The sequence below is a fragment of the Balaenoptera borealis genome, assembly GCF_965194805.1.
Source record: "Balaenoptera borealis genome assembly, chromosome: 10".
Classification (NCBI taxonomy): Eukaryota; Metazoa; Chordata; class Mammalia; order Artiodactyla; family Balaenopteridae; genus Balaenoptera; species Balaenoptera borealis.
In genome coordinates this window covers 57,398,757-57,411,109 of record NC_138874.1, presented here as the reverse complement: position 1 = coordinate 57,411,109, position 12,353 = coordinate 57,398,757, and the positions used below count along the sequence as shown (strand labels likewise).

At 39.9% G+C, this 12,353-nt stretch overlaps 1 protein-coding gene across 3 annotated transcripts in view; it reads left to right on the top strand.

The window, feature by feature from the left end:
* Positions 1 to 12,353, top strand: part of ASCC1 (activating signal cointegrator 1 complex subunit 1) — a 96,246-nt gene that overhangs the window by 49,312 nt on the left and 34,581 nt on the right. For all 3 annotated transcript variants that reach the window (XM_082406890.1, XM_082406891.1, XM_082406892.1), the window contains exon 7: positions 2,330 to 2,449. In XM_082406890.1, the coding sequence (XP_082263016.1) occupies positions 2,330 to 2,449 (120 nt within the window). The remainder of the gene's footprint in view (positions 1 to 2,329; positions 2,450 to 12,353) is intronic.

Below are 12,353 nucleotides of genomic sequence, written 5' to 3'. Positions count from 1 at the left end.
CGCACGGGCTTCAGTAGTTGTGGCACATGGGCTGAGTAGTTGTGACACATGGGCTTAGTTGCTCCGCAGCATGTGGGATCTTCCCGGACCAGGGCTCGAACCCGTGTCGCCTGCATTGGCAGGCGGATTCTTAACCACTGCACCACCAGGGAAGTTTGTATTGTTGATTGAAGCTAAAGACTTCAATCAGATAATAATTCAGAGCTTGATTTGTGTTTTGGAATATCCCACTTATTGAAGGTGGTTATAGGGATACTTATGATCGAGGTCGTAATTTTTCTCATTCAAGTGCCTGTCTAAAATAGTTGAGTTATTTAGTTTCTTAAAAAATTCTGGTCTTGTGCAATAATAATGGCCTTGGTGTTTTAAGGGAATCTTTACCATTAGGATTCCTAGGCTATAAAAGGATCTCCCTGGGCCTCAATTAAATATCAAGAAAACTTTTTTGTTTTGCCTTATTTGGAATTATTTTTTGATTAATCCTAACAGTCTGTTGTCTTTGAGCCAGTACCACATTTTATTCAATGACAATATAGGCGTGTGTCCACGTTCTCAAAATTGTTCAGGACATCTTCTCCCTTTATAGTGGTACATCCAATCAATGTTTATCAGAGATTTATGGAGTACCCATTTTATATAAGGCACTGTCCCAGGTGCTGGGGATATAGGAGTAGAAAAGATGGATAGGGTCCCTGGCCTCATGGGGCTTGGAGAAGGCTGTTTGGTGAGCTGATTTTTAGCTGGGTTTCAGGTTGGCACAGCAAGGCCTTTACTAGTTAAAGCATAAGTCTGTTTAAGGGGCCTGGGAAGAAAGCAGGATGGTGGGTCTTACTTAACATAAAAGAAATACATGTTAGCTTTAGAAAAGCCAAAATTTGCAGATAAACAGGAATTCCCTGGCTGTCCAATCATTAGGACTCCATGCTTTCACTGCCAAGGGCACGGTTTCGGTCCCTTGTTGGGGAACTAAGATCCCGCAAGGCGAGCAGTGCGTCCAAAAAAAAAAAAATTGCAGATAAACAAGATGTAACTTGTAATATTACCTGAAGATAATTACTATTAACACTTTGGGGCATGTACTCCCACGCTTTTTTGTTTGCATATATGTATTTTTTTTTCTTTGAGGTGTAATTTACTTACAGTAAAATGCACAGATGTTAAGTGTAGTTGATGAATTTTGATAAATGTGTACACCCATGTAACTTCACCCAAATCAAAATGTAGAACATTGCCATCACCCTAGGAAGTTCCTTCATGCTCTTTTCCAGTAAATTCACTTCTCCTAAAAGTAACTGCTGTTCTGATTTCTGTTACCACAGATTAAATGTGCTTGTTCTCTAATGTCATATAAATAGAATCATTCAGTATATATACTTTTGCGTTTGGCTTCTTTTGCATATATGTGCAGTATATACACTTTCTGTGTTTGGCTTCTTTTGCATATATTTTTTATTTTAACTTTTTAACGAATAATACTTTACATGGTTCAAAAATTTTAAAGTACAAAGGATATGCAGTGAAGAGTTTCCTTCCTACTGTTATCCCACCAAGCACCCTGATCTCCTCTCTAAAGGCAACAGATTTTAGCAGTTTCTTTGTACTATATCCTTTCAGAGATTTTATGTATGTACAAGCATATAAATATGTATATATATTAAATTTTTTATCCCCATCTTTTGCACAAATAATGGAATTGATTAAATATTTCATCAGGAGTTGCAAAATGGTGATATTCTAATTCCGTCATTACCTCTACATTTATCAGTTGGAATTCTTCTGAAAGAACTTTCCTTTATTGGCTGTGGTTGGAATGTACCTGAATTTATAATTATTTCCTTGGGTTTGGCTCCTAGAAATAGAATTGCTTGGGCAAAGTTTTTCTATTCTTGAAGGCTTTTTATAAATATTGCCATATTGCTCTTAAAGATGTGATACCAGTTTACACCTTCACTGTTGTTATATGAGTGAAATACTGTCTGCAATTTGTAGAAATAATAAGGTAAAACCGGAGAGATGGGCAACGTAGTAAATGTCTTCGTCAATCAGAACTGTCATCACTAGGCCTTTTCTGAGACATTTCTTAGACATGCTAATAAACTGGTATTGGGATAGATATAGTGTGACTTTGGAAATACTTGTGGTTCTAGTTTGTGTTCATTAAACATGTATCAGTTTTGAAATTAGAAGGACGGTTAAATCATGTTAGTTAAAAAAACCGCAACAACTTCATTTTTGTAATATTTGACTATGTATATTAACCATATTTCAAAATATAATAGCCCTCTTAACTTAAACAGTTACAAAAAATCTAATGTTTTTTCCTTTGCAGTGACATTTCCGGGGGCAAACCCCTGGAAGTAGAAGTGGCAGGGATAGAATACATGAATGATGATCCTGGCATGGTGGATGTTCTTTACGCCAAAGTCCGTATGAAAGATGGCTCCAACAGGTATGCTTCTGGAATGCTTCTTTGTTTTAATTGAGAGGTGCCTAGAAGAATCCCTGGGAGTTCAGGTAGTTTTGATTCCTTTTCTTTGAGGTCTTATTATTGTAAGGAGTGTGTAAATTCTTTCTTTTTCTGAAATAGTAAGTTAATATCTTGCAAGAGGAATTTGTTGTAGGAAAAAGTATCAGACTTTTAGTTTGATAATTATTGAATTACTTGGATGGTAGATATTGATAGTAGCGATCTAGTTTTTATGGAACTCAGTGCTTCCTTCATGTTTTCCAGGATAATAGGAGGCAGGAAGGATGGCATATTAGGATGGTAGTTTCAAAAGTGACATAATGCAGATCTAGTGAATACCAAGGCAAAATAGGGATGATAACTATACAAACGTCATAGGATTATTAGGGTTAAATTAATATACATAAAATGCTTAGATCAGTGCTTGGCACATACTAACATCATCAGAACATACATTAAAAATGTTTGCTATTTTTAATTTTTTTTATTACCACACCTCGATCCCTACTGGGAATTCTCAGTCTGCAACGCAGGCTATTTCTGAGGCTAGCCTAGGCATCCAGAGCCCTTTGCAATATTAGTACCATTTATTAGTCTGTGCAAGGCCTTTGGTGAGCAGAGGAGCCCAACTTGAACTGGAAGTTTGTTTTTGTGTGGTCTTTTCTTTAGGGCAGGGTAGAAAAGAACTCACACTGAACAAAAAACCCTCTAGGGAAAAATCTGTGTCTCTAGGCAGGCCCCCAAATTGATTTGCTTTCCTAGAGGATCTCTTGGAAGGTTTCTCTTATCTCAATTTGAATTGATGATCTCAGTTATCTTCTATCTCAATTCCAATGGAAGTGAATTTTGAGTGTAAGGGAGGAAAAAAATGGTATAGAATCAGTTTTTGTGTATGTGATGTATGTCAATTATATCTCAATAAAACTGGAGAAAAAAAGTGTCTTAATATCATTACTGGGAATTCCCTGGTGGTCCAGTGGTTAGGACTCCACGCTTTCACTGCCATGGGCCCATGTTCAATCCCTGGTCGAGGAACTAAGATCCTGCAAGCCATTTGGTGCAGCCTAAAAAACAGACAAACAAAAAAACAAGTTTTGTAAAGTCCCCTCCCCAAATCGCAGTGTCTAAGGGACTTGTACACCTCTTATTTAATTCAATATTAAAACTATTTGAACGCCTCCTTTGTGCAAGGTATTTTGAAAGACCATGTAAATTGATACAGAAATGAGTAAGACATGGCCCTATTTTTAAGGCACATTCAGTCATTTGTGTTTCTTTATGTGAAGAGACACTGCTCAATGCAGAGGCATGGAGGAGAGGCCATGTTATAATAAAAACACAGTCAACTTTCTTTGTATGATTTCATATATTTTAGATGAAAGATTCCCTTAAAATGCTTGACCGTGAAGTGCCTGACCTTTAAAAGAATGGAACCACTTAGATCAAATTTTTCCTCTGGAAACAGAGCTGGGACAGTGTAGCTACACTTATTGATAGATCCTTGGATTTTGTAAAACCTGACTGTGTAGGGAATTTGCATTCAAATTACTTAGTAGTCAGCTGTTGCTAAGACTTAAGCATTGAACACAGTGGCTATTCTGTTCTGTTTCTTACTGTCACAGGCCTCCACCCTTGCCCCTTTAGAAGAATAGCTTCCTCACATTATACTGAGAACATGAAGCCAAGTCAGCTTCCTTCCTTTTTCCCTCACAGTCCACCTGTTTTCATCACACCCACCCCACTCAATTTCACTCTCTTTCTGAAGAATTGCATAAGTTTTCTCTGATAAGGCTAATCCCTTTACTTATTCTGGGACCCCATTCCTTCTTATCTCCTCAAAGACCTGACACCATCAATTATTCCACCCTGCAGGGCATTTTCAGTGCCCTTTTCCCTCAGGCACTTTTCAAATGCCCAGGATGTGAGATGCAGTAGACCCTAGGGCTTCTTTCTTATGGAGGAGGCAGATGTTGGTAACTAGAATACACTAGGTTGAGGGCTGTGATTGAGATTCTAGTGGTACATAAATGAGCAGCAAAACTCTGCCCATGTGTGGGCAAATTTTGTAAAGGAGGGCTTCAGAAAGGAGGTTTCTTTACTGAATAAGGAGTTTGCAGGCTGAGGGAGTAGCATGTTAGGAAGAGGGAATAAATACTAAGTACAGATCTAGAGGCAGTGTTATATGCCATGTAAAAGGAATGTTGATTTTCATTGGTCATTTGTTTATTCAACAAAACTTTATTAAATGCCCACTGTGTGCCAGACACTGTGCTAGCTGTGAATATAGAATGGTCAGTAAAGGGACTTCCCTGGTGGTCCAGTGGTTAAGACTCTGCGCTTCTACTGCAGGGGCTCAGGTTCGATCCCTGGTTGGGGAACTAAGATCCCACATACCTCTCTGCATGGCCAAAGGAAAAAAAAGCAAGAATGGTCAGTAAAGCCAGACACAGTTATTACCCCCATGTAATTTACAGACTAATGGAGAAAACAGATGTTAACAACACGTATATATATCATTGCAAAGTGTGATAAAGGTGAAGCAGGGGGAAAATGGTGCTCTTTTAAAGACAGAAAATATGGCAGTTTAGATTGTGGGAGGGCAGGGTAAGGAAAGCCTCTTTGAGGAATTGATAACTGAATTGAGGTCTGGAGGAGTGGGATTTTTCAGGCAAAGGGGTGGTGGGAAATTCTAGGCAAAAGAAAATGCAGAGCAAAAACCATGTGGCAGGAAAAAGCCTAGCAAATTCCACGTATGGATGAGACATAATGAAGGAGAGGTAGGGTCACATGAGATGTCCATGTGAAGAGATTAGAGGGGCTTGGATTGAGGCAGTAGCAAAGACAAGAGAAAAAAGAATAAATACAAGCAGAATAAATAGAGAAATCCATATCAGGATAAATCAGGATGGAAGTGCAGAACACTAAAGACAAAGAATATAAAAGAAGTCACCTACAAAGGATTGACAGTTATCCGGACAGTGGACTTGTCAATATCAACAACAGAAGCCAAAAGACAGCGGACTGTTTTCTAGAGAAAATAACTGTCAAGCTGGAATTGTTTACCCAGAAAAAAAAAAAATCTTTAAAGAACAAAAGTGAAATAAAAACTTTTTGTGTCCAGATGCTGTCTTTCCTTCTTGTTATCCTTCTTTTTCTCAAATAGACTCTAAGATTCTTGGAGGCAGGGGGTTTGTCTTATTCACTATAGAGTATTATGTGATAAAAACAGATTACAGAACAATTTGTAAATATACATTTACTTTTTTCCCCTCAAAAGTGGGAAGAGAGAGTAAGAGAGAAATAAACCAGTTAGTCTGAATATATAAGCATCTTATCAGTGGTTATTTTTGGATAATAAGTAATTTTTTTCTTTTAGCTTATCTGTAAGATTTTTTAAAAATATAAACAATGTTCATAAAGCAGGCAAGTGTTACAGTTGTTCAGGGACACTTGGTATACTTTGTCATACCAAGGTCAGTAGTAATCAGTATGTGCATGTAAGTGGTAGAATTATGGTTTGACCTAGCTGTGTTTGACTGTAAAGCCTATGCTCATAGTGGGGCAAAAAAAGGAGATTAAGAATAATTGGAGGGCTTCCCTGGTGGCGCAGTGGTTAAGAATCCGCCTGCCAATGCAGGGGACACGGGTTCGAGCCCTGGTCTGGGAAGATCCCACATGCCGCGGAGCAGCTGGGCCCGTGAGCCACAGTTACTGAGCCTGCGCGTCTGGAGCCTGTGCTCCGCAACAAGAGAGGCCGTGATAGTGAGAGGTCCGCGCACCGCGATGAAGAGTGGCCCCCGCTTGCCACAAGTAGAGAAAGCCCTCGCACAGAAACGAAGACCCAACACAGCCATAAATAAATTAAATAAATAAATAAATAAATAAAGCATGACACAAATTAAGCAATGTGAATACCATCAAGCTTTAAAAAAAAAAAAAAAAAAGAATAATTGGAGACAGACCACTCTTTTGAGAAGTTGGGTGAAAGGAAGATGAGAGAGATGTAGTTAGATTCTACAACGTGCAGCTCAGCATCCCTGTAGCATCTTCCAGTTTGCCATCTTCCTTTCATAGCTGAGCTTCTTCTTTTTATATTGTTTTCTCTCATAAAATTAAAGCCTTCCAGATGGGTAAAGTGAAACTTAAATGGCTCCCTTTCCCCTGCTCTGACTCCTCCTGTGTTCCTCCCCAATAGGTTGTAAGCAGAGCAGACACTGCGGAGAGTCGCTGTCCATGCGTACTGTTTTACACAAACTGGATCACATTATTCATGTTGTTCTATAGCTTGTTCTTTTCATAAAACATAACCTAGACATTACTTTTATGTCAGTGTCTATAGATCCTATGATCTACTACTACATCAGCCTTTCTAAGCCATAGCTTATATACAGTAGGACTTCCCCTTGCTTAAAAATCTCCCATCATTTCACATCATCCTTTGAATTAGTTCATATTCCTCAGTCTAGCAGTCAGTATCTTCCAGGATGAAACCAACTTAATATTTTAACTTGATCTTCCACTTATCTTGGACTTGCCCCAAGCCCTAGCCAGCTTCACTGCTTGTTGATGATCCTTTGTGTCTTTGTTAATGTTGTTTCTTGTGACTAAAATTTCTTTCATGTTACTCCTCATCTCTTTTTGTCCAAATGCTGTCATTCCCTTCTTGCTATCTTTCCTTCTTTTTTCTCAAGTAGACTTTAAGATTCTTGGGGGCAGGGAGTGTCTCATTCAGCATTATATATCCAGTAGCTTTTATAATTCATGACTCATAGTCGATGTTCAGTGAATGTTTGTTTACTTAAGTCATTTATTTTTTCAGCTGATTTACAAAGATGAATTGAGTACAGTTAGCTTCCTGTCCTGAGCCCATCCTCCTGGTAACCTATTCTAGTCTCAACCCAGCTGTGACGTCTTCCACATTTAAATTACCAAAGCACCTTGTATTGCTTGTGTCATTACCAAAGTCCTCTTTATAGTTATTTTAATAGATTGTAAGCTCCTTAATGACAAGAGCTATGTTTGCTTAGTTTTTAATTCTTTTAGTGACTACCGTGGTGCCTGTGTACAGTAAGAACTCAAGAAATGTTAATTGGATAGAGCTGAATTAAATTGGGGGAAAAAAAGCCCAAACCAAAGCCTGGAATTTGCACTTTCTAGGGAGTCAGTGATCATTCTGCAGTACAACTCCACATCCATAAAGATGGCTCTGGAATGCTTGAGCTTTGTAGCACTTATAGGCCTTTAAACTAAGAGCTCAGATTCAAGGCACTGATAATTGGCTTCTGTTTTCAAACACAAAGCACTATCTAAATGATAAAGCTGCGTAAGAGTAATTTATTATTTTTCTCATAGCAACCCTATATTATTTTTAATTCACTTATGAGGATGCAAAGGTATAGAGAAGCTTTGTGACTCATTCTTAGTCAACCAGGAAAGGATCAGTGAAGTAAGAATTGAAAGACTATAATGTTAGAAATATACTGACATATTGTCAAATGTAGTATCCATGACAGCAGCCTGAAATTTAGTGATTGTTTATAAGCACCCTTAAGTTGTCTTAATAGAACTCCAAAGATTTGTCATTTATGAATTCATGCATACATACCTGCAACAGCTATTCATTGAGCACTGATGATATGTCAATTAGGTATTAACTTGGGTGCCAGGGTAAGGCAGTGAATAACATAAAGAGCTGGCTTCGTGGAAGTGCACAATAATAAATTGATAGCAGAGCAGAGCTGGCTGCCAGGAGACTTAGATTCCCGTCCCTCTGCCCTGACTGAGCAACTCAACCTGTCTGTGCTTCGTTTCCTCTTGTGTAAAGTGAGCAGGTTAGACTAGAACATTTTAAAGGACTTTAATCTCTTCAAAGTTCTGAGGCAGAAATCTTAATTTGCCAGAAAGACAAAGCTGGAAACTGGACTCTTTCGTTTAGTCAATTTAATTTCCTTCTTCTAGTATTACATGCTCCCTGTTTCTCTACAGCTGAGCTCCCTGTCCACTTCTTTTTCTTACTTTTATTTTTAATTAATTAATTAATTAATTAATTTATTGCTGCGTTGGGTCTTCATTGCTGTGCGCGGGCTTTCTCTAGTTGCGGCGAGCAGGGGCCACTCTTTGTTGTGGTGTGCGGGCTTCCCATTGCCATGGCTTCTCTTGTTGCGGAGCATGGGCTCTAGGTTCATGGGCTTCAGTAGTTGTGGCTCATGGGCTCTAGAGCGCAGGCTCAGTAGTTGTGGCTCACGGGCTTAGTTGCTCCGCAGCATGTGGGATCTTCCCAGACCAGGGCTCGAACCCGTGTCCCCTGCATTGGCAGGCGGATTCTTAACCACTGCGCCACCAGGGAAGTCCGCACTTCTTTTTCTTTAACAGGAGAGAGGGAACAGTGAGGCATCATTCTGTTGTGATTTGAAATTGAGGTGCATTTTGCAGTGCTTGGTTATGTTTAGACCTAAGTTATGTTGTAATATTTTAAAATATTTTAAACTTTATGAGATGGTGTTAGTTAATCAGAAACTTTAGACCCAATAATGTAGGTCTTGGCTTGGAGATCCACATGCACAATTAAGTAAGTTAAACTGCAAAATCAGAGTTACGTGCATCGTGAATGTATTTTATTTTCCCCTTAGGAATGTAGGAACAAAATCGTTTTCTTGAATCAGTCCTCTTTCTCCATCCTTACTAATGTCTTATTGGTTAGCCCTTCTCATTGCTGGTTTAAATACTTGAGAAAAATATTTTATATCATGGGAAAATATTCAGGGTATATTAAGTGAAATAAGCAGGTTATAGAAAAATGTTCTGTCTTTTTAAAATTGATGTTTATCTATCTGTAGCAAAAGACTTAAAAATTATTTAACCGAAAATTAAGTGCTTATCTGTGGATGGTAAGGTTGTTTTCCTTTTTGTTGTTTTCTGCATTTTCCATTTTTTCTGTAACAAACATGTATTATTTTTGTAATCAGAAAAAAATTAAGATAACTATGCAGGGAAGCACAGCATCTCTCTTAACTGGCTTTCAGGCCTTTAGTTTTCCCCTGCATATCTTGCTTCTCACAACCCCGTCTTGCTTTCCTAGGTCTACCAAATAAGACTACAGCCCTGCCTGGCTCACAGGAGCCTTCACAGTCTGGCTTCAGCCTGCCTCCACTTCATCGCTGCCCTTCCCTCTCCACAGAATTTCTCATGAACCTGGAGTGCGGTGTATTCTTTGATAGTCACTCTTTCAGTTGTTCAGGACAAAATTTCTTTTAGAATCACCTTCAACTCCTGACTGCAGTATATTATAAAAGCCACCGCCCTCCTCACCACCCCCACTGCTGCTACGCCCACCAGCTGGGGTGTTGCCACAGCCTCTCAGCTGCCTTCCTGCTTCCATTCTTGCCTCCACCACTGTGTGTCATCCACAGGGCAGCCAGAGGTTTCCTTTTAAAATGTCAGTTGGATCATGTCATTGTTCTGCTGAAAACCCTCCAGAAGCTCGCCACCTCACTCAGTAGAAGACAGAGTTATTACAGGGGCCTAAGAGCCTTATGTAAGCCCCTGTGACCTGGTCCTCCCTCCTCTCCCACCTCATCACCTCTCCCCACAGTTTCATTCCATACACTGGCTTCTTACTGTTCCTACGCCATGCCACAAGTATGCTGCTTCAGATGACTGTATTTGCTGTTCCCTTTCTCTGGAATGCTGTTCCCTTAGGTCTCTGCTCAAGTGTCACTTTATCAGGGAAGCCTTACCTGATCACCATGTCTAAAATAGTACACTTACCCTCAATCCCTTTCTCCTCCCTCTCTTCCATTTTGTTTTCTTCATGGTGCTTAGCACCACCTGATGTCGTGTATGTATATTTGTTTACTATCTGTCTCCTTCCACCAGAATGTAAGCTGCTCAAGGGCAGGGACGTGTTCTGCTCATCCTTTGTATGATTCCCATTCCCACACCAGCCCTTCCTGTCTTCTTTGAGATCTTGTTCTGTTGATCCCCTCTGTTTCCTAAGGTTTCATCTTCCTTCTCTGTTGGATAGTTTCTTGTTGTCAGTAAGCGTTTTCAACTCTTTCTCCTCCTTGAAAATAAACACAAACAACCTGCCCTCAATTCTGTATCTAATTACCGAGGCAATTAGTTTCTTCCCTTCCTTGCAAGTTTCTTGAGTTTATGTGCATGTATCCCCTCCCCGTCTGTCTGGCCTCTCCCTTGGTCCTCTGCAATGAGGCTTCCATCGCCAGTGTGCCAGCGAAACTGCTCTGGCAAAGGTCTCTAATAATGTTCTCATTGTAAGAAATAAGTAAGCATTTTTTGCTCCTTTTCGTACTTTACTTTTTATAGCATTGTACTATACTGATTATTCCTCTTTTTGCACCCCTTGTAATTCTCTTTTCAGCCTTCCTGAAGTTTTCCTTTTCTTGTTCCTCATCCTTATCGATTGTCCCTACTGGTTCCTTCTCTGCCCCTTACATAGGAGTGTCCCGTAAAGGCTCTGTCCTTAGCTCTCTTCTTGCTTGCTCTGATTCCCCCTCACCCTGTGACTGCATCTATCCCATGCTTTTAACTACTTTTTTTGCACTGATAACTCCCAGATCTGTGTCTTTTGCCCAGATTTTTCTCTTGAGCTTCAGGCTTGTTATTTCCATCTCTCTCCTGGACATGTCCCATTTGAAATCCGGTGCCACACATGAAAAAGTATACACACTATTAACCCTCTCCACCACTCCCCACCTTGGTCAGTGACCCATCTGCTCATTTAAGGTGAACTCGTGGGAGTAGCTCTCAGCTGCTTCCTCTGCTATAACACTGTCGTATCTGAGGGCCCCAACTTCTCTCTCACAAGCTCTTTTGAATCCATTCCCTTGTCTTGGTTCTCACTGCCCCTGTCATAGTTTAGATCTTCATCCCTTTCTACTTTATAGCATGGTCCTTAAAATTTGTCCTCTGAAACCAGACTGCATGGGTTCTCATTTTGGATCTATCACTTATTTATTGTGTGACTTTAGTCAAGTTTTATAACTTCTCTGTGCCTCAGTTTCCTCATTGGTAAGGTAGGGATAATAATTTATTGTGAGGATTAAATGATTTAACAGATATAAGGTGCTTAGAATAGTGCGTGACACATCATGTTTGTTATTATTTCTACTATTAGTACTGTCAGTACCACCTAGGTGACCTTGGTACCGCTCGTCTCTTCCCCTTCTAAAGCATCTCCCACTGTGCCACAGAGTCAGCTTCACAAATGGGTAGCTGACCACATCATTCCCTTTTAAAAGATTTCCGTGGCTTCCCATGGTCTGACCATTATAGTTCCAGCCCTGTGTTCTATTTCTGGAGGTCAATGGTGAGGGTATGGGTATTTATTTTATTATTATTAATTATAGCTTACTTGGTACTTCCCTGGCGGTCCAGTGGTTAAGACTCCATGCTTCCACTACAGGGGGCACGGGATCGATTCCTGGTCAGGGAACGAAGATCCCGCATGCCATGTGGCCAAAAAATAAAAAAATAAAAGAATTGTAGCTTACTCATGTTTAAATATTCTTTGGTTAGTAGACAAAATAAAAACAATTAAGATAGAGAAGTTAGGATTATAACAAGATTAATTTGGAACTTTGAAGCCTGAAAAACATGAAAGGGAAAAGAATCCTTTGTGCTTCTCACTCAATCTCTAGGGGAAGATAACTCCCTCTTGCTGCAGCGTACGAGTGCAAGCGGAAAAGGGTTGTTTTGCCCATGTCTAAATGGGTGAAAGATAACTGGGGGGTAGGGGTACCAGAGGCTGCTCTATCTGTGTGGAGACAGGCATTGAGCAACTCAGCTGCTGCAACCAGAGAGACTGCCCTGTGGCCTCAGGAAAACTCCCACAAATGGGCCATGCAAGGTGGGCTTGGCGCACATC